The 22,445-nt window shown below is 44.9% G+C and overlaps 2 protein-coding genes across 8 annotated transcripts in view; both read right to left on the bottom strand.

Moving 5' to 3' along the window:
* Window positions 1-39: 39 nt before the first annotated feature.
* Window positions 40-18,137, bottom strand: KLHL11 (kelch like family member 11). The gene is made up of 2 exons (XM_003813856.6): window positions 16,295-18,137; window positions 40-6,840 (listed from the first exon to the last, which is right to left on the bottom strand). Exons 1-2 carry the CDS (start codon window positions 16,837-16,839, stop codon window positions 5,259-5,261), a joined length of 2,127 nt encoding a protein of 708 aa, XP_003813904.4. The 5' UTR covers window positions 16,840-18,137; the 3' UTR covers window positions 40-5,258.
* An 8-nt stretch (window positions 18,138-18,145) lies between these two features.
* ACLY (ATP citrate lyase) overlaps window positions 18,146-22,445 on the bottom strand; it is a 61,909-nt gene continuing 57,609 nt past the window's right edge. For all 7 annotated transcript variants that reach the window (XM_034941852.3, XM_034941855.3, XM_034941853.3 and 4 more), the window contains 4 exons: window positions 20,704-20,817; window positions 20,268-20,350; window positions 19,933-20,009; window positions 18,146-19,132 (listed from right to left, as the gene is read on the bottom strand). In XM_034941852.3, coding sequence (XP_034797743.1) covers window positions 19,038-19,132; window positions 19,933-20,009; window positions 20,268-20,350; window positions 20,704-20,817 — 369 coding nt within the window. In that variant the 3' untranslated portion in view covers window positions 18,146-19,037. The remainder of the gene's footprint in view (window positions 19,133-19,932; window positions 20,010-20,267; window positions 20,351-20,703; window positions 20,818-22,445) is intronic.

The following is a 22,445-nucleotide window of genomic DNA, read 5'->3' as shown; positions in this document are numbered from 1 at the left end:
GCATAAATAAGAAAAAAAAGTCACACAGTACAAACCAGCTTTAAAGAAATATGTTTATTTAAAACTTACACTGAGACAATTAGTAGCTTTAACAGAGAACAAGATAGCTTCAGGAACATAAAACAAGCTATTTTACAATGTCATGTCTCAAGGTGTTCTAAATACTACATCTCCTCTGACTTAAGGGGAGATAGTGAAGATTATATTTTCAGTAGAGTAGGGACCTGGATACTACTAGTCCAAAAAACGTACTGCATCAACTCAAACTAAATGTTTATTTTACAAATAACTCAACGAGCCCAAGCACACGGATCATAAAATCTTCAAACACCTAGCAAGCACTACTTTTCACGAGTGCATTATGCAGGAGGACTAAGTTAAGAAGTGCTCTGCAGTCTGTGCTTCAATGTAAGACATTTGTAGTGATGGTCACTGAGTAAGACAAAAAGCCCTACAAGTGTAATAAACAAACCGCAGTGATTTTGCTATCTAATTAAATTACTTGAAGCAAAATGACTACTAGGTTATATTACTGTTATTATATTACATCACTCAACTATGAGCTGTTCTGTTTCCAACGACCAGAACATACGGTATAATAACAAAAACAAAAAATGGACTATTCTCAAGAAAGTAACAAACTGGAGTGATGAACTGTGCCAAAATGTTTGAGAGACTGAATTGTTTCTCAAATATTTTGCAGTTAAAGCACCCTCTGGTGTAGACAGAGTACTTGGTTTACAGTAATGTACAACACTTTCAAAGACATGAAATGTGGCCCGTATACTACATTTAAACTTAATTTGAGAAAAGTATCAAAAAAGAAGTCCCTTTAGTTATGCTTGATTAGACCAAATAACTAAAATATACAAATCAGCTCTCCTGTCTACATACAGTATAGTGTTGACCTTAGAATTACGAAGCAGAAAATGAAATATTTTAAACATACCACATGCTACACTAGTCAAGAGGTAAGGAGGAAAAGTGAGCCCTAGAAACTGCCTTACCAGCAGCCTGACAGGTTTAAAAAACACAAAAGCACACAAATCTTCCATAAACACTATCTTTCCAGCTTCAAACTTCTGTTTTATATTAAAAAGGTATATTTAAATTTTTTGGTCCTAGAAATACTATATAAAACCGGGTGATCAAAACAAAACTTATGTCATGAATTTTAAGAGTTTTTAGCAAAAAAGATATTTTTGAACTGGCACAGCAAAAGCAAAGTTGAACATCATGATACACAAGACTAATCATGCAAACAACTGTAAGTGGGATGTGTTACTTAAACACTAAGCTCATGACTGACATTCTCAATATATACCACTGATTTTTTTAAGCCATGGTGGGGTAGATATAGTTCAAGGATACCCATTCTAAGATATAAGTAGCCTCACTCAAAGTTACATATACTATTACTTTTTGGTATAATAACTTCCTCTCTCTTCTACAAACAAAAGCAAAAGCAACAAAACAAAGGTTTGCTTGAATACGCATTAAGCTGTCTTTCTAAAGTCATGTTTTTAACTGCTTACATTACCAAAAACAATATTTTAAGTTTTCTCATCAAAAAGGAAATTTCTTTCCCAAGGAGCTATTTTAGGCCTGATCCTTGTACTTAGAACCTTTCCAAATACTCTGGGAAGTTATTTCCAGTTTAGAATTTCAGAATGTCAGCCTTGAACAGATTTAAGCAAATCTGGTTTCTTTCCTTATTAACAAGTTAGTTAGGATACTTCAGAAACACAAGTTATTGATGTGAAATTACACATGTGAATTCAAATATAAAAATTAGAAAATCAGGAAAACCTGCACACATCACCATGCAATGAAGGACTTACCCCTTCTTTTCAGCCATGGCCTAGGCTGCCTGCTAAGTTAAAAAACAACAGTTTCAATCAAGGTTTTAAAACCAGATTATGCCTAAATCTTATGAGTTATAATTTCTGTCACATGATGTGAAAAAAACACAACCCCACAAATGACTTGGTAAGGATTATCTCAGAAGACAACTCTGAGAACAAAAAACAAAAAACACATCACACCCTTCCAGTTAAAAACTATTATCGTAGTGAGATACTAAATTATTTAAATACAATCAAGAAAACGAAGTTTGCTAGCACAGTCTGTTGGAGAGAAATGAGAACTTCATTTAGTGAGCTTCATTTAATGATTCTGTCTTACTTGCATAGACCTATCACAGCTAAGAATTAGTGCTTCTCAGAATCCAAATGGCTTTTACTAAAATAACTACAAAGAAATAGAAATTGAGAAAAAGGTAGTGGTGGGATGGGACAATATAATAATATATCCTTATATGTAGAAATAGACTTGCAGTTTCTCACGCCCACTCCAGTCTAAATTAAACGGATTTAAAGTTGATTTTCAACACATTTATTAAAAACTTTTCACCTGGGCAGGGATACTAATTTAAAAATTTCAAGTTCTTAGTATAGAGCCCAAGACCTACAACTACTAGTCTTGCAGCAAATAGCCAAAATTTCTGGTTGTGCTTTTCTCTTTTGGTATTTGATCACTAACAAGAAGATTAACTATAATGGACTAGGGAAAAAAAAAATCACTGCACTTGGAATTTGACTTCTAGAATGGTATGACAAAATGTCTAAGAAGGTAAAGACAGTCCTTAAGAAACAGGATAAATCATTGGACAGGTGGCTCTTTGGGAGGCCAAGGTGGGAGGATTGCTTGAGGAAAGGAGCTTGAGACCAGCCTGGCCAATAAGGTGAGACCTCACATCTTAAAAAACCAAAACAACAACAAAAACAAGAAAACCACATTGTAAACTGTTAGGAATCCTTTATATTAACTGAGCATTAAGAGTAAATTTGAGGGCTGGGCATGGTGGCTCATGCCTGTAATCCCAGCGCTTTGGGAGGCTGAGGTGGGCGGATCACGAGGTCAGGAGTTCGAGACCAGCCTAACCAACATGGTGAAACCCCATCTCTATTAAAAATACAAAAATTAGCCGGGCGTGGTGGTACACACCTGCAATCCCAGCTACTCAGGAGGCTGAGGCAGGAGAATCACATGAACCCGGGAGGTGGAGGTTACAGTGAGCTGAGACTGCGCAACTGCACTCCAGCCAGGGTGACAAAGCGTGACTGTTTCAAAAAAAAAAATTATTTTGAGGCCGGGCATGGTGGCTCACACCTAATCCTAGCACCCTGGGAGGCTGATACGGGTGGATCTCCTGAGCCCAGGAGTTGGAGACCAGCTTTGGCAACATGGAGAAACCCCATCTCTACCAAAAATACAAAAAAAAAATTAGCTGGGCGTGGTGGCGCGTGCCCGTAGTCCCAGCTACTCAGTAGGCTGAGGTGGCAGGATGGCTTGCATCCAGGAGGTGGAGGTTGTAGTGAGCCGAGATCGTACCACTGTACTCCAACCTGAGTGACAAAGTGGGACCCCATCCCCTGGCCCAAAAAAAAAAAAAAGTCAATTTGAGTGCTAACTTTTATAAAGCTCAGGAGACATAAGAGAATTCAAATAACGTATAAAACTAAATAAAAGATAGCTTCAGTGATCTTTTTAATTTTTATTTGAGACACCGTCTCTCTGTCACCCAAGGTAGAGTGGCATGATCACAGCTCATTTCAGCCTCAACCTTCCCAGGCTCTGGTGATCCTCCCACCTTGGCTTCAAGTAGGAAGGACTACAGGCACGTGCCAGCTACCACACTCAGCTAATTTTTGTACTTTTTGTAGAGACAGGATCTTGCTATGTTTCCCAGGCTGGTCTTGAACTCTTGGGCTCAAAATCTGCCCACCTCAGCCTCCTCCAAAGTGTTGAGATTACAGTCATGAGCCACCGTGCCCAGCCCATAAACCTTTAAAAGCCAAAATTATGTACCCAAATTTGGTATCCTAGGCTCAGGCAAAGTTTGAAAGTGTGCGGCAACTGGATAAAATATAACAATCAGAAATAATAAGGCTTCTCTTTAGCAACATTTCTCTAAATTATGACTTCCTTCCCATTCTGGAAAAAAACAGTTTCTTGTAGAAAAGAATAATGGACTGGGCACGGTGGCTCATGCCTGTAATCCCAGCACTTTGGGAGGCTGAGGCAGGCGGATCACCTGAGGTCAGGAGTTCAAGACCAGCCTGGTCAACATGGTGAAACCCTGTCTCTACTAAAAGCACAAAAATTAGCCAGGCGTGATGGTGGGTACCTGTAATCCCAGCTACTCGGGATGCTGAGGCAAGAGAATCACTCGAACCTGGCAGGCAGAGGTTGCAGTGAGCCGAGATTGCACCACTGCCCTCCAGCCTGGGCAACATGAGCAAAAAAAAAAAAAAGAGAAAAGGAATAATGAAGATTCTATATAATATGCATTAGAGCAAAAATTAAAATGGAAGGCATTGAGTGTCGATTGTCATAGGCATTATTTACACTGATTAACATATCCTCAAATAATCCTGCAACTCCTGAAAAAAATGTTGAAAAAATTTTAAATGCCTTTGATTTCCCAGTCTACACTAATACTTTTCTTCTTAGAGAAACAAAGTTCACACATGTAACTTGCTCTGTATTTAGTCAATTAGCTAAAGATCTATACTTTTGCCAACTACCGTCACCTCAGATTGAAGGCTTAAAGTCTATAAACAGCTGCTAATGAAAAATATTCAAAAAATGCATGAGCCAGTAAAAAATTTCTCATCAGTCACATCTTCTAGGAAGGAAACTGGCATTTCTAGATAAACATAAGAAAATATCAATGCAAACATTCTCAAATTATCTTGCTGAAATATTGAGTGTTTTCATTCAAATTTCAGTCTCACTATTGCACATGCCTCCTGCAGATGAGGGCTCAATGCAGAAGTCAGATCTTGCCAAAACCAATCATTTAATAAAAAATGAAAAAATATCAAAGTAAATGTGCAAATAAAATTGGTGCTTAAAGCATGTTCAAAACACAAGTCCTCAAGACAAAGGAGTTATAACTCGTTGGCAGGAAAACAGCTAAGCAACTACACCTGATTTTTCCACTTGTCCTTAATAAGATCTTATTTAGCTAGCACAAACAAACAAACCAAAGACAAAAATTGCAAGCTAACAAAATGACCATGTATTGAACTGAGTCTTCCATTCTTTAGTTTTTAACTCTATTTCCTTTATATGGGGTAATAATCAGTTCATGTAGAAAATAAGTTATCGACATACTTTTTCAAATAACAGCCTGGGTATCTTCAGCTTCACGAAATGGGTGTAACAGTTTTAATCGGCACGCTTGAGAGAACCTAGCATTCAATCTGAGAGCTTGGCACTCGCCTCATGTTCAGGGCGTGACGATGTATCTCTTGCATCTGTCTGATGCGGTCCTTCTGCCACATCAGGTTTTGAGGCATAGGGTATCTCTGTGTGCCATGCAAGTACCGGTATGGGATCCTCACGTGACAAGCAGTGGCTCTACAACGAGGTTGTGGCATAGGAGGAAGAAGCATCCACCTCTTCCTCTCCGCACAATATCGGTAGGCTTCTTTCCGATACTGTTTATCAATATCATCACTGTTTTTCCAGCCTCCTATAATGAAGACATCATCTTTGTAATAGCAAATGGCTGCTCCTTCGATGCTTAGGACTTCTGGAGGCAAGCTTTCAAGGATCTCATCAGACACTTGGCTGGCAATTTTTCTTACTGCCTCTTCGTTTTCTAAACAATAACTCTTGGGACAACATGATGCTGTCTGATAAAAGTTTGAATTGACCACAGACATTTGGAAAAAGCAGTAATTGTCAATAAGCGGCAAAGATTCCACATCTTGCCACTGTCGAGTCTCTGTATCATAGCAAGTAATTACAGCCTTTAATCCATCTTCAGTGTCCCGGTCTACAGGAGTGCGGGCGGCAATGTATACAAACCGGTCTTCAATGGCTAGTGCTTTGACATCTCGAAGAATCTTTGGTGCCGATTCCAAGTTGTGCCATTTATCAAGCTCAGGATTATAAACAGTCACATCTTTAAAACCAGGACTAAAGTTGCCATGTCCTCCAATGCTATAGAGCTTCCCTTTGACTTCTGTTAGTCCAAAAGAATGCTTTCTTGTCATCAGACTACAAACATGTTCCCATGTATTCAAATTTGGGTTATACCTTTCTACAGTTTTAGCAAACCCTGGCTCCATTGATCCAGCAACATACACGTAGGATTCTGTTACTGCAACAGCATGTCCATCGAGGTGATTATGAATATGTGGCAGATTTACCCATCTGTCCTCATCAACAAAATATCCCACACATTCACTTAAATAGTCCCCTCCTTCTGACACACCTCCAATAACCATGATCACATCCATGTTTTGCCCATAACGAGGCAATAGTGACACATGAGAAGTGGGGTGCTGGCATGTGCCAGATTGTATATTCTCAGCTCTCAGAGCATGTCTCTCCACTGCGTCAGCGACCAACTTGACACAAACTTCATTATTGGCTACCAGCCTCTCTGGTTTGACATGTCGAGTAAGGTAGGTAGGTTTCATCTGGGACAACCTGAGCAATTTAAAAAGTTCTTCAAAGTATCTCTCTCTCTCTTCAGCATTTCTCTGAACCCATTTCAAAACGGTTTCAAAGAGAACCTCTTCGGAATCAACTGTAATTTCCAAATCTGAAAGCCAGTCTCTAATGAGATGGAAAGGTAACGTATAAAATTCTTCATCCTGAATCACTCTGTGGAAATTTCTCCGTATCATATCAGCAGCCTTCAGAGCAAGTTGGCTCAGGGTGTACATGTGTGCTAAGCTATGAATTGCCACACAATTTGAGAGATGAAGTTTTTTCTTGAGAAATTCTCCACAAAATTCTTTTAAACGAATGAGTAGGAACCTAAAATCAAGAAAAAGAGAAAAGATTAATTTTTCAAATGTGCATATTTTATGTGGTTACTTTTTTCTTTTTTTTGAGACAGGGTCTCACTCTGCCACCCAGGCTGGAGTGCAGTGGCGTGATCTCGGCTCACTGCAACCTCTACCTCCTGGGTTCCAGCGATTCTCCTGCCTCAGCTTCCTGGGTAGTTGGGGCATACTACCATGTCCAGCTAATTTTTGTATTTTTAGTAGAGACAGGGTTTCACCATATTGGCCAGGCTGGTCTCAAACTCCTGACCTCAAAGTGATCCGCCCGCCTTGGCCTCCCAAAGTGCTGGGATTACAGGCGTGAGCTGCCGTGCCCGGCCTACATTTTTTTTTTTTTTTTTTTTTTGAGACAGAGTCTCACTTTATCGGCCAGGCTGGTGTGCAGTGGCACAATCTTGGCTCATGGCAACCTCCGTCTCCCAGGCTCATGCAATTCTCCTGCCTCAGCCTCCCGAGTAGCTGGGATTACAGGCGTGTGCCACCACACCCAGCTAATTTTTGTACTTTTAGTAGAGACAGGGTTCACCATATTGGCCAGGCTGGTCTCGAACTCTTGACCTCAAAGTTATCCGCCTCCCTCGGCCTCCCGAAGTGCTGGGATTACAGGTGTGAGCTGCCATGCCCAGCCTACACTATCCCAAAAAAAAAAAAAAAACTCCAAAAAAACAGAGTCTCACTTTATCGGCCAGGCTGGTGTGCAGTGGCACAATCTTGGCTCACGGCGACACCCTTCTCCCAGGCTCATGCAATTCTCCTTCCTCAGCCTCCCGACTAGCTGGGATTACAGGCGTGTGCCACCACACCCAGCTAATTTTTGTATTTTTAGTGGAGATGGGGTTTCACCATGTTGGCCAGGCTGGTCTCGAACTCCTGACCTCAAGCATCCACCCACCTCAGCCTCTCAAAGTGCTGAGATTACAGGCGTGGGCCACTGTGCCTGGCCATGGCCTACATTTTAAAAAATTATTATTTTTTTGTAGAGATGGGGTCTCACTATATTGTCTACACTGGTCTTGAACTCCTTGCTTTAAGCAATCCTCCTGCCTCTGCTTCCCAAAGTGTTTGGGATTACAGGTGTGAGCCACCACACCCAGCCTATGGTCACATTTCGAGAGCATCTAAATTATACCTATTGAAATAGTTAGATTAATCTCACTTTACACACAAAATCTGAAAACAACAGCAACAACAACAACAACAACAACAAACACCACCAAATTAGAAAATATTGTGCTGGCAAAGTATGTTTAAAAGCACATATAGGCTGGGCATGGGGGCTCACACCTATAATCCCAGCACTTTGGGAAGCTGAGGGTCGCTTGAGCCAGGAGTTCAAGACCAGCCTGGGAAACATGGCAAAACCAAGTCTCTTTAAAAAAAGGCACATGGCTGGGCGCAGTGGCTCACACCTGTAATCCCAGCACTTTGGGAGGCTGAGGCAGGCAGATCACTTGAAGTCAGGAGTTTGAGACCAGGCTGGCCAACAACATGGTGAAACCTTGTCTCTAATAAAAATACAAAAATTAGCTGGGCATGGTGGTGGGCACCTGTAATCCCAGCTACTCGGGAGGCTGAGGCAGGAGAATCACTTGAATCTGGGAGGCAGAGGTTATAGGGAGCTGAGATTGCGCCACTGCATTCCAGGTTGGGTGACAGAGAGAGATTCCGTCTCAAAAGAAATAAAAATAAAAAGCACATATAGAGCTGGGCAGGGAGATGCATGCCTGTAGTCTCAACTACTCAGGGGGCTTAGGCAAGAGGATTGGCTGAGGTCAGGAGTTCAAGGCTGCAGTAAGCTATAATCGTGCCTGTGAATAGCCACTGCACTCCAGCCTGGGCAACATATCAAGACTGTCTCTTTAAAAAAAAGCGTATACAGGCCGGGCGCAGTGGCTCACGCCTGTAATCCCAGAACTTTGGGAGGCCAAGGCAGGTGGACCATGAGGTCAGGAGTTCGAAAGCAGCCTGGCCAACATGGTGAAACCTTGTCTCTACTAAAAATACAAAAAAATTAGCTGGGCATGGTGGCGGGCACCTGTAATCCCAGCTACTCCAGAGGCTGAGGCAGGAGAATGGCTTGAACCCAGGAGGCAGCGGTTGCAGTGAGCCAGGATCGCACCACTGTACTCCAGCCTAGGCAACACAGCAAGACTCTGTCTCAAGAAAAAAAAAAAAGCATATATAAAAATCTTATTTATATATAAAATATAAAGTATTATTTATATTAGTTTATATAATTACCTATCATATATGTGAAATACATACATATATACACACATATACATATATAAAAACACAAAATGGAGTTTTTATTTTAAGAGACAGGGTTTTGCTATGCTGCAGTGGCTATTCACAGGTGCGATCACAGTGTGCTACAGCCCCAAACTCCTGGGCTCAAGCAATCCTTCTGCCTCGGCTTCCAGAGTAGCAGGGACTACAGGCACATGCTACTGTGTCTGGCTGGAGGTTTTTCTTCTTTTTTGTTTAGAGACGGTGTTTCACTCTTGCTGCCCAAGCTGGAGTACACTGGCGCGATCTCTGCTCACTGCAACCTCTGCCTCCTGGGTTCAAGCGATTCTCCTGCCTCAGCCTCCCGAGTAGCTGGGATTACAGGCGCGCGCCACCACATCTGGCTAATTTCTTGTATTTTTAGTAGAAACAGGGTTTCACTATGTTAGCCAGGCTGGTCTCAAACTCCTGACCTCAGGTGACCCACTTGCCTCGCCCTCCCAAAGTGCTGGGGTTACAGGCGTGAGCCACCACGCCCGGCCACACACTTTATTTTCACTTTAATTTGTCCTTGGCAAAGGCAAATCCCTATCCAAACTTGTCTTTGCCATCCTTTCCTAATTCCTTGCTAGTCACCAGCCTCTTTTTTTTTTTTTGAGACAGATCAGATTCTCACCATTACCCAGGCTGGAGTGCAGTGATGCAATCATGGCTCACTGCAGCCTCGACCTCTAGGGCTCAAGTGATTCCCCCACCTTAACTTCCCAAGTTGCTGGGACTACAGGAACATGCCACCAAACCCAGGTATATATATATATATTTTGTTGTTTTGTTGTTGTTGTTGTTGTTTTTCTCCCCCTGAGATGGAGTTTCGCTCTTATTGCCCAGGCTGGAGTGCAATGGCACAATCTTGGCTCACTGCAACCTCTGCCTCCTGGGTTCAAGCGATTCTCCTGCCTCAGCCTCCCGAGCAGCTAGGATTATAGGCACCTGCCACCACACCCAGCTAAATTTTTGTATTTTTAGTAGAGACGGGGTTTCATCATGTTGGCCAGGCTGGTCTCGAACTCTTGACCTCAGGTGATCCACCCACCTCGGCCACCCAAAGTGCTGGGATTACAGGCGTGAGCCACTGTGCCTGGCCACCCAGATAATTTTTTTTTTTGTATTTTTTTGTAGAGACAAGGTTTTGCCATGTTGGCCAGACTGGTCTTAAACTCCTGAGCTCAAGCAATCTGCCCACTTTAGTGCTGAGATTACAGGTGTGAGCCACCATGCCCAGCCCACCAGCCTCCTCTTAAATGAAACAGGGTCTAAGTGAAGGGACTTTATGGTATAAAGTAACAGCCAGGCAGGAACTTCTTTGGGGGTCTGCTCAGTCAGATATCAGAAGGAACGCCCCCCTTACTCAGATTTAGGCTTTCTGCTAGAGGTTTTATTTCATTTTTAAATTTTTCTCCAGGATCATAGATTCAAGTTGCCCTGAATATATACTCCCTGTGTCAGAGGTTTTAATCTTGTCACCAGAGCTTTTTCTTTGGGCAGCCAGAGGGGATGGGGTACTGAGATTTGTCCTGAACTGGGTTCTCATCAAAGCAGGGATGCAAAGCAAACTCAAACATCTGAAGAAGCAGAAAACAAAACAAAAACACAACAAAAAAATGTGTAGGGTTGGGTGCAGTGGTTCAGGCCGGGTGCAGTGGCTCAGGCCTATAATCCCAACACTTTGGGAGGCTGAGGTGGGTGGATCACCTGAGGTCAGGAGTTCGAGACCAGCCTGGCCAACATGATGAAACCCCGTCTCTACTAAAAATACAAAAAATTAGCTGGGCATGGTGGCAGGTACCTATAATCCTAGCTACTCAGGAGGCTGAGGCAGGAGAATCGCTTGAACCCGGGAGGTGGAGGTTGCAGTAAGCCGAGATCATGCCACTGCACTCCAGCGACAGAATGAGATGCTATCTCAAAAAAACAAAAAACAAAACAACAACAACAAAAATTAGCTGGGCGTGGTGGCGTGCATCTGTTATCCCAGCTACTCAGGAGCCTGAGGCATAAGAATTGCCTGAACCTGGGGTCAGAGGTTGCAGTGAGCTGAGATCACGCCACTGCACTCCATCCTGGGCGACATAGTACAAAGCATGTGTAGGTTAAAAAACAAAAGAAAGTGATCTGGCATGTAGCTGACTAGATATTGTCTGCTCACCTAAATCCATTTAAAGTTTAATTTAAAAAAACCACAATCGTTTCAGACAAATTCATAAATCTGGCAGCAATCAGCCTGAGGATAGCCAATTTGAGACCACTGCTTTAAAAAGACTAAGTCCCCAGAACCGAGAAGAACCTTAAACAAGATTAAGAATCACTTCATCAATTCAGGCCTCTCCCAATTCAGTAACCGTTTGTTATTAGTGACTGTGCTTAGTAACTCTCTTAACTATGATATGAAAATCAATAAGGCAGGCTCCCTTCACCCTTTTAAGAGAACATATCATTTTAGAGATAAAGCAAAGACAAAGTAGAGTGGTATGGGATATAGTGGCTCCCAGACATGTCTGGGTGCCAGTGTCACCTGATTCCCAGGCTGCCCTGGGCTCCTAGTTTTAGCAGGCACTCCAGGTAATTTGGAGACAAATTCCCTTAAGTGTCTGGAAGCAATGCTCTATGAAAATAGCTGTCATACACTTGGCATCTGTCATGTGAGGGGCATTGTGCACATCCTATTATTATATTTCTGATCCTTACAAATGCCCAGTGAGGCAGGCATGATCATCAACAGACATATGTACTTAGGGGTTTTGGGGGGGGTGGGGGCGGGTCCTGCCTCAGAGCTGATGGGAAGATTAAATGTGATGGTTGCAGGGCACTTTGAACAGTGCCTGACAAAAGCCATTGGCTTAGCTGCTGACAGATGGAGAGAAGAAGTTAAGAGTTTTTAGTAAAATGCCCGGAGTATCGTCTCCTCTCCTCTAACTCCCCAATAGAGCAGGAGCAAATCTGACAAACTCAAGATGATATGACAGAATCAAACCTAGCTTTGAGTGAGTGCAATGACCCTTTTCCACCCATTTTCATGCAACAAACCTCTCTCCCTCAGAGCTATGCCCATCCCACTCCACCTTCTCATTGATGACCCAGCCTCTTGAGAAAACAGAGACAATCAAGCAGGAACTTCATCTTCCCACCACCCAATCCACCAGCAGTTGTACCCTATACTTTGCAGTCCAACCGTTCCAATTTTAATATGGATTCTACACTGAAGAATAACCAGAATATTTCACCCCAAAATATACTCATTTGACATATTCAGAGGGGCCGAAACCACAGGAATAGCTTTGAAGAGCTGTCTTTTGTGGGGGCGATTTGCATCTGTAGAGAAAATCTACATTAATAAGGTAAACAGCAAGGAAAACAGGGATGCAAACAGGCTTTCTCTGAGGCCTCCCCTTACTCAGATCGAGGAAAGACGCACTCACAGGAAAAACTAAGGAGGCTAAGGTCTGACACTTTAAAGATCTGACAGAAACTTTTCCCACAGGCTACATCCATTTTTTCTGACAGCTGCTGCCCGTGAGGTTTCACCTGCATAACAGGACAGCCTGTGCTTGCCAAGCTTTCCTCTCCTGGCTCTCCCATAACCTGTCTTGATGCATTCCAAGCCCCTATTCCTTTCTATAACCACAGGATGGTATAAAAACTTCAGTCACCCTTAGAGTTTTCAAATTTTGTATGACTCTCAAGCACAAATGTGCCTGTAATAATCTGCTATGCTTTTCTCTGTCCTATATAACCTGTCTTTTATTATAAGAATGTCAGCTGTGGCCAGGTGCGGTGGCTCACGCCTGTAATCCAGCACTTTGGGAGGCCAAGGCGGGTCAGGAGTTCGAGACCAGCCTGGCCGATACAGTGAAACCCCATCTCTACTAAAAATACAAAAATTAGCCGGGCGTGCTGGCAGATGCCTGTAATCTCAGCTACTTGGGAGGCTGAGGCAGGAAAATCGCTTGAACCCGGCAGGCAGAGGTTGCAGTGAGCCGAGATTGCGACATTGCACTCCAGCCTGGGAAACAGAGCGAGACTCTTGTCTCAAAAAAAAAAAAAAAGAATGTCAGCTGTGACCCCTTTATGAGGGGGAGGAAAGGGATCACCCCTCTTCCATCCCGACAGTTCCCTTCTTGGTTGCAAGGACTTTACTCCTGCAATTATTCCCCTGCTCCTGTAACACCAATTACTCATCTTCTACTGAATCATTTTCAGCAGCACACAGACATGCTCTAGTATCTTTTACCTTGGTGGGATTGTCCCCCAAAACATTTACACGTTTCTGATCCTCTTTATAAAGCAAGGCTTAACAGCTCTTGTCAATGGCATCTCTGACCTGCAACCATCACTAATGGGTTGACAGAGTTGACATGACTGGCTACTCCCTCCTTGATATCCTTCTTTTCTACGTTTCCATGAGATCAGTCTCCTCTTTAAGATTCTTTTTTTTTTTGAGATCCAGTCTCTCACTCTGTTGCCCAGGCTGGGGTGCAGTGGCACAATCTCAGCTCACTGCAATCTCCACCTCCCGGGTTCAAGCAATTCTCCTGCCTCAGCCTCCTGAGTAGTTGGGATTACAGGCACCTGCCACCACGCCCTGCTAGTTTTTGTATTTTTGTATTTTTGTATTTTTTTTGAGATGGAGTCTCACTCTGTTGCCTAGGCTGGAGTGCAGTGGCACGATCTCAGCTCACTGCAACCTCTGCCTCCTGGGTTCACGCCATTCTCCTGCCTCAGCCTCCTGAGTACCTGGGACTACAGGCACCCGCCACCATGCCTGGCTAATTTTTTTTTTTTTTTTTTTTGTATTTTTAGTAGAGACAGGGTTTCATCATGTTAGCTAGGATAGTCTTGATCTCCTGACCTCGTGATCTGCCCACCTCGGCCTCCCAAAGTGCTAGGATTACTGGCGTGAGCCACCGCGCCCGGCCTAATTTTTGTATTTTTAGTGGAGATGGGGTTTCATCATGTTGGCCAGGCTGGTCAAGTGATCCATCTGCCTCGGCCTCTCAAAGTGCTGAGATTACAGGCGTGAGCCACTTCGCCCAGCCGGCTATTTTACATTCTAGAGAACCCCAGGGCTCAGTCTTGCCTACTCTCTCCCCGCTGCCCCTTTTCTATGTATACTCCTTAAGTAATACCATCCAGCCCCAAGGCTTTAGTTACCATTTATACGGTAATTTTCCCCAATCTGTATCTCTAGCTCCCATGCACTTCCCAGGGATCTCCTTAACCAAATCCAAAAACTCCTGATCTTACTCCCAAACCTGCTCTTCTGCAATCTTCCACATCGTAATAATTCCATCCTTCCCATTGCTTGGGTCAAAAAGGTAGCAGTCTTTTCCCTTATACCCCACGTCAAATCCATCAGCAAATTCATCTCATCCATTTTCAAAATATATCTGGAACCAGAGCAGTTCTCATCACCTTTACTTCTCCCTCCTCAATCGAAGCCTCCACCACCACTGCCACAACCTCCTACACTAGTCTCTCTGCGTCTGCCCTTGGTGCCCCCTCCTCCCCAATGCCACATCCTTTGTTCTTTTTTTTTTTTTTTTTTTTTTGAGACAGAGTCTTGCTCTGTCCGCCAGGCTGGAGTACAGCGGCGCAATCTCAGCTTACTGCAACCTCAGCCTCCCGCCTCCCAGGCTCAAGCGATTCTTGTGTCTCAGCCTCCCCAACAGCTGGGATTACAGGCACGCCACCACGCCCGGCTAATTTTTGTACGTTTAGTAGAGACAGGGGTTTCACCATGTTGGCCAGGCTGGTCTCGAACTCCTGACCTCAAGCGTCCACGCACCTCGGCCTCTCAAAGTGCTGAGATTACAGGCGTGGGCCACCGCGCCTGGCCGCCACATCCTTTTTTCAACACAGCACTATTCATCAAATCAGACTGCATCATTCCTCTGCCCCAAACCTTCCCATTTCAATCAGAGTAAAAGCTCATGTCCTTCCACAGGCCATCAAGGCCCTACGGGATCTGGATCCATGCCCATTACCATCCTGGGGCTTCTCCTGTTCCTCTCATCCTGCATCCCTTTGATACAGCCACACTGGCCCCCCGCTGTTCTCTAACATACAAGCTCCACCTCAGAGCCTCTGTACCTGTGTCCCCTACCTGACACAGTCTACCTTACCTCCTTCGGTTCTTAGCAAAACGTCTTCTTCATAGGGCATTCTCTATCCACCCAATTTGGAAAACACTTCCTCTCCCCCAGCAGTTTCTATGTACTCCCCCCATGCTTTATTTTTCATCAGTGATGACAATCATCCAACAGGTTATACATTTTACTTATTTACCGTCCATCTACCAACCTAAGTGCGATAAGGAAAAGGACTTTTGTCTGTTTTGATCACTGCTGAAACCCTAGCACCTTAGAATCCCGCATCTGAGCTGATGCGTAATAGGCGCTCAATAGGCATTTTTGTTAATGTATCTGTAAGATGATAATTGCCAAAACAAACGCCTCTCCATCTCTATAAACGGTATTACCTGCCTTCTAACCAGTCTCTGGAGCATTCCTGCTCCCTACAATCCGTTTAACACAGTGGCAAAATAATATTAAAATATTTAAATCAGCTATTTCTTTACCCAGCTTCCTATCACACTTAGTGAAATCCAAACTCCTTATTCCAACGCATCTCACGCATCCTTCTCCCCTTCATCCACTAGATCCAGCCTCACTGGACTGTATTTTAATTCTCTTCTCTAAGCCAAACTGGATCCTGCCTGAGGGCGTTTGCGCTGTCTGGAATATTCATTCCCCATCTTCGCACGGTCAGTTATTTTTTGACATTCAGAGGTCGATCTAAACTTCACCTCTTCAGAAAGATCTTTATTCAATCCCTAGCCTTTCATTCCTTTTGAACGTCAGCACAACAGTTACCACATACTGACTTTCCTTTTCATCACTTTTGTCCCATCACCTAGTATCTGAGCTCCTTGGGCGCGGGGCGCCCTCGCCGGACCTGATGGTGCATCCTCCTCGCCCACCGCGGTGGCTGCCCCCAAGCAGGCGCTCAGCGAGTGTGAAACCGATGCGTTCACTCAGGACTCGCGAGCTGCCGTGGCAGGCACTGCCCTCCCCTCCGCCGGCGAGCATCTCCCCCTCTCCGCGCCCGCCGCCCTCCGCGCTCCCGCCTCCCTCGCCTACCTGTCGGCCAACTCCAGCACCTCGTGCACGCTGCCCGTGCTGACGCGGATGCGCCCGGTGTACATGTACTCGATTACGGCTTCCACTGTGTCGGGTTCGGGCCCCGGCTCGGAGCTCCACTTGCGCATCTCCACCCGTCCCGAGCGGGACTCGGAAAACTGGCCCGAGAGCAGGGGCGTGAAGTACTCGGTGGCGGCAGCCAGTACCGAGCGGTGGGCCCGGAACTCGCGGCCTCCAGCCCCGCCGAAGCACAGGGTAATGTCGCAGAAGAGGCCCTGGCGCCGCTGCTCGTTCTGCCGCCAGGACAGCTCTGAGCAGTGAGAGCTGCACTCGAAATCCTCGGCTTCTGGGCCCGGATCGCCCCCGCTCGCCTCCATTGCAGAGATCCCCGGCCCAGGCCCGAAGTCCACCGTGCCGCTGCCTCGGACCTCGGCGGCCAGTCCTGCCGAGCCGGCGGCGGCCGTCTCCATGCTCTCCATCTCCAGTACCTGAAGAGATGCAGCCGCGGCCGCCGCCGCCGCCGCCGCCACTGCCGCAGCCGCCATCTTGACGCCGCTGCGCCCGGCCTCCACAGCCTCGGAACGATGCGGCCGTTGGTGCGACACAGAGGGATTCTGGGATTAAATAGTGCGCGCGGGGCGGGGCCAGGTCGCCCGCCGGCCGCACATGCGCCGCCTCGCCTCCAGCAGCTCTGCCTGCCTTGGTGAGGTCCGTCAGTAACAGTCGCCCAGTCCAGAAGACTTCGCCCCAGGCCTACCCCCAGGGCGTCGGTGCGAGGATGGCTCGCTTGCTTTCCTTAGTGGGTAGCATGCTCTCTGCAGTCATTTTGTCGAGTAAAGCCACCTTAGACCATTACCTGTTGTTAAAGCCTTGAGTGGCAATACAGGATTTTTATAAGATCTAGCCCCAGCTAAGTGGATGAGGGATGAATGAGTTACTCGTTATCCGTTTTTTTTGTTTGTTTTTGTTTTTGTTTTGTTTTGGGTTTTTTGTTGTTTTTTTTTTTGAGACGGAGTCTCGCTCTGTTGCCCAGGCTGGAGTGCAGTGGCGCGCTCTTCGCTTATTGCAACCTCCGCCACCCGGGTTCAAGCGATTCTTGTGCCTCAGCCTCCCGAGTAGCTGGGACTACAGGCGCCCGCCACCACTCCAGGCTAATTTTTTTTTTTTTTTTGAGACGGAGTCTCGCTCTGTCGCCCAGGCTGGAGTGCAGTGGCGCGGTCTCGGCTCACTGCAACCCCCGCCTCCCGGGTTCACGCCATTCTCCTGCCTCAGCCTCCAGAGTAGCTGAGACTACAGGCGCCCGCCACCATGCCTGGCTAAGTTTTTGTATTTTTAATAGAGACGGGGTTTCACCGTGTTAGCCAGGATGGTCTCGATCTGCTGACCTCGTGATCCACCCGCCTCGGCCTCCCAAAATGCTGGGATTACAGGCATGAGCCACCACGCCTGACCGTAGATGAGCATTTTTAAAACCATATATACTGAAACTATTAGTACAGTTCAGGCCAGGCCAGGCACAGTGGCTCACGCCTGTAACAGCACTTTGGGAGGCCAAGGAGGATGGATTGCTTGAGTCCATGAGTTCCAGACCAGCCTGGGAAATACAGCAAAACCTTATCTCCACAAAAAATACAAAAGTTAGCCTGGAGTGGTGGTATGCTCCTGTAGTCCCAGCTACTTGGGAGGCTGGAGTGGGAGGACTGCTTGAGCCCAGGAGATGGAGGCTGCAGTGAGCTGTGATGGTGCCACTGTACTCCAGCCCTGGGGCGACAGAGTGATACCCTGTCTGGAAAAAAGTACAGTTACAAAGGAATACAGATCAAAGGATATGGATGCCAGGAGCCAGCAGTATGCCTTCATTGTTACTATATAGTTTATTTAAACCAGACTATGATAATACAGAGAAGAGACTGAGGTGGCAGCTGCCCAGAATCTTTGTGGATTACAGATGCAAAGTAGTTAGGAGTCCTTGGACCCACACTTCAGTTACAGACAGACAAATCAGCTGCATAAATACAGAGAACATAAGACACAAGACATTTCACAGCTTTCTGCATTTCCATTTTAAATGTATGTATGTTACAACTTTACATATTAAGTTACTACTCCACATATTTTGTGACAATGGCTAAGGATGCAATGGCCCCATCCCCCTGACATAAACAGACTCTGGTCTGCAACACAGAACATTTCAGTGGGATACCAAACAAGCCCTTAACACATAACATACAAAAAGATCTTTAAAAATCAGATTAATACAATGTTCTTCATGTTATATAAGGAAGAAGAAAGGGAAGTAAAAAAAAAAGAGAGAGACATTGGGGTGCTTTAAATGTATAGTATCTTGAGGCCATAAATGTTTCATTCCCTTCCTCCAAAGGAGAAAAAAATGTTTAACTAATGGAAAAAGAAAGCAACATCCTAACGCCCTACAATGAGGAAGACCCCATCCTGACAGTACTTAGATGCTTCCATATAATAAATACAGCAGGTAGCAGAGCAAAGTCACAAATATTGGCTTGGTTTTTATTTCTATGCTTATAAAAAAAAATATGAAGCTTCTTTGTGTGGACTGAAGGGGTGTTAGCCTGTGGATGTTGGTCTTCGGTGCCTGTACCCCAGTGGCTGTTTACATTCCAGGCCCCTGCTAAATAAAGCAGGCTCCACTGCCAGCTGTCTGTACACTTTTTCCTGGGGGAGGAGTTCTTGTCTTCAGTTTACTGCAGTAGGGTTCCTGGCTCTGTTACATGCTCATGTGTTCCGGAAGAACATATGAAATATCATCCCACGGATGACGATACAGCCCCTGCTTCAGCCTCTTCTGATCAAGATAGTGTCCTAAAATGAAGCAAACACATCTTTTTTATTAGAGCTTCATAAGCCTGGTGAGAGGAAGAGGCTAAGGAAGGGAAATCTTTCTAACACACAAAAAAAGTAGACACAAAGCAGTGGGAAGTTTAGTCCAAATCCACTGTATAGGTAGATGAGGCGGACTTTGTACAAGGGAGCTGTTGGATCTGATTCTATTTTCCTTTAAATTAAAACAAAATTTTAAAGGGAAAAAATAAAATAAATAATAAAAATAGGCCGGGCACGGTGGCTCACGCCTGTAATCCCAGCACTTTGGGAGGCCGAGGTGGGCAGATCACGAGGTTGGGAGATCGAGACCATCCTGGCTAACATGGTGAAACCCCGTCTCTACTAAAAATATAAAAAATTAGCCAGGCGTGGTGGCATGCGCCTGTAGTCCCAGCTGCTTGGGAGGCTGAGGCAGGAGAATCGCTTGAACCCGGGAGGCGGAGGTTGCAGTGAGCTGAGACCGCGCCACTGCACTCCAGCCCGGTGACAGAGCAAGACTCAGTCTCAAAAAAAAAAAAAAAAAAAAATTTCCTGGGCTAGCAATCATTTCTAAGAACAAAGGAACAATGATAAAGATAAGGGGAAAGGTTAAAGTAAGAAAGGAAAGATTAAGAACAATGATTAAGAGGATATGACATTTCTTCTGTAGAAACTGAACCACAAAAAGAAAATTAAAAAAGAAAAAAAAAAAAAAAAGAAACTCAACCCCATGGGTAAGTGGTGTAGCTGAACCGTGGGGTTTAAAAAAAAACACTTAAAACAACAACGAACGGACTCACCAATGAAGCCCATACTCCTTCCCAGCACAAAGATGCCATTGAGGGCTCCAATGTCAATATATTCATCAGCTTCCTCCCTGCAACACACAATCAACTTGTAGTTTTAAAAGGCTCACGTGACTGCCCTCCTCCCCACAGACAGTACTACTACTGCCCAAGAATGAGAAGAAAAGGGGTGCTCTGGGTGGTAGCATTACAGGCAATTTTTGTTTTCTTCTTTATACCTCTCCTTATTTTTCAAATATTCTATTATGAGTATGCATTACTTTTATAGTTCGGAGGAAACAACAAAAATCAACAAACGTAATGAAGAAGAAAACAGCTGCAATGCTCACCGAGTAAAGGACCCACAGTTTCTAAGCATGTCTACAAATGCGACTCCGATGAGACCATCTACATTCAGGATAAGATTTGGCTTCTGGGAAGGCAAAAAAATTCAAAGCATTTATCATTATTTCTCATTTTTTCTTCATAATTTTCCACTGTCACTACTATTACTACGAATTGTGACCATCATTTTAAAACCTTCTACCAGCCCCACTGGTTGACACTGTGTCTGACTCAGTTCAATTCCCAGCATCTAGCAAAGTACCCAACACCTAGTTGACATTTAGTGCATGTCTGTTAAATTTAGTTATGAAACAAAAATAACATTTCCAGAAAACTAGGTTTGCTTTTAGCTGCATAATCAAAATGTAACGTGGCTCCTATTTCCTCCAATAAACTTGTCCAACGTAATATTAGGGAATTAGGAAGTTTTTTCTTTGTTACCTTCGAGGTGGTAATCTTCTCTACTTCCAGTGCATAATCGAGCAGAGGAGTGGCAGGGAAGTGCTGCCTGACGTAATCTTTGAGGATCTGCACTCGCATGTCTGGGTTGTTTATCTAGAAATGAACCCAACGGTACAGAGGAACACTCACACACTGCTGGGATGTGTTTGTTCATACTTGTGTTACAGGTAGGTAGAACTGGACATATCCCAGCGGCGATTCAGGAACCTGGCCCACGTGTACCATTCCATGTGGCACCAATTGTGCTAATGCCATGAGGCTGGCTTTTGAAGTCCTCTCACATCTCAATTGGGACACAAAACAACCTTGGCAAGTTCTCACTTTTAAGTTGCAAGGAAGAAACTGAGCCCTGAGATGTTCAGGGAACTGGCCAGGTCCTACAGTGTTGAGCAGCAGAGGTCTGAAAGTTAACCACTCTCCAACTCAAGAGTCTTAGGTTCCAGCCTCCAGCCATGCCCCCGCCAGCTCTGTGCCTACTCAAGCTGTGACAAAGTTCAACACTAAACAAACACGTGTTGAGTGTGGGGAGGCAAAGTATTCCCAAAATTTTAGGAAAAACTCTAGACCTGCTGTGAATGAAATTAACCACCTGTCAGTGGGGGAGGAAGATGATCTAGGGACATACCAAATCGAATACCAAAACAACTTCAGCCCTCAGCAAAAGAGATAGCTGGGTCAGTACATCCTCTAGAAAGCGGGGAGCTCAAAGAGTGAATGAGTGAGTGTGGAGTGCAAGTCTAGCATTATCTTAGAAAGAGGCTCTGTGCTGTACATAGGCATGTTGTTATATGCTCAGGAGCTGGGGCTGGCTGAGCAAAGTCCAGCAAGTCCTAGATGGAATGTCCCTCAGAGCCACCCACCTTCCCTGCTTGGTTCTGAGCTGGTCCTTGCTCATCAAGCAACCTCTGGGTATCACCTGAGATGGCCAAGTGTTTGGCTGCCTAGAAGGTGGTGTCCTGAATCACATGCATGACCTTCGTGTTAATACTCCCCACCTAGGCCAGTGGAGTGACCAAATAAATGAGGTTGCTGGAGCTACAGAGCCAAGGAGCCCAGGGTAAAGGGATCTACTAAGGAGTTGTCCCCATAAGGCCCTGAGCAGCTGCCAGTGACCTCATCTCTTGCTCTTCGGTTTCTAACCACAGCACAATATAAGGACATAGAAATGACCGGCCCTGTGTGAGACTATATAAACTGTTTCAAATATTTACTGTCCTTTCCCACTGGTCTCTCCCAATCAGATATGCCTTGATATTATCACTCTTCCTGCCCCAGTGATGTCACAAATAACCACTTGACTTGCGGTGGCCAGTGAAATGTGAGTGAAGGTGAATCATGTAAGGCTTTAAGAGCCTGCACGTGGTCCTGCCATTGCTGTTATCCTGCTGACGTGAGGCCAGCACATCCCAGACGGCGGCTGTTCCTTCGGCACAGATGGCAGAGAACAGGCACAGCAAACCCTCAGTGGATGTAGTGTGAATGAGACATAAACCTTTGCTATGGTAATCCACTGAGATTTTTGGAGTTGTCTGTTACTGCGGAATGAGGTATTATCTAGCCGAAGGTGACCAATATGTCCCCTCAACCTGACCTTGGCCCTTTTACCCATAAGATTCATTTGGGAAACCAAAGTTACCAAGTTTTCCATCTCATTTCAACTGCTATTTCCATACTGCAAGCGAACGACAGAAAAACTGTTAAAGGCAATCTGTATTATAACA

Source organism: Pan paniscus, chromosome 19 (assembly GCF_029289425.2).
Source record: "Pan paniscus chromosome 19, NHGRI_mPanPan1-v2.0_pri, whole genome shotgun sequence".
Lineage (NCBI taxonomy): Eukaryota > Metazoa > Chordata > Mammalia > Primates > Hominidae > Pan > Pan paniscus.
The sequence above is the reverse complement of the archived record's forward strand: the minus strand, read 5'-3'. Positions and strand labels throughout refer to the sequence as shown.

Excerpts from the sequence above, each read along its gene's own strand:
- KLHL11 (XM_003813856.6), bottom strand. The coding sequence starts at position 16,839 with ATGGCGGCTGCGGCAGTGGCGGCGGCGGCGGCGGCGGCCGCGGCTGCA. Across the intron at positions 6,841-16,294 it reads GTGCTGGAGTTGGCCGACAG|GTTCCTACTCATTCGTTTAA; the intron begins GTAGGCGAGGGA and ends TCTTGATTTTAG.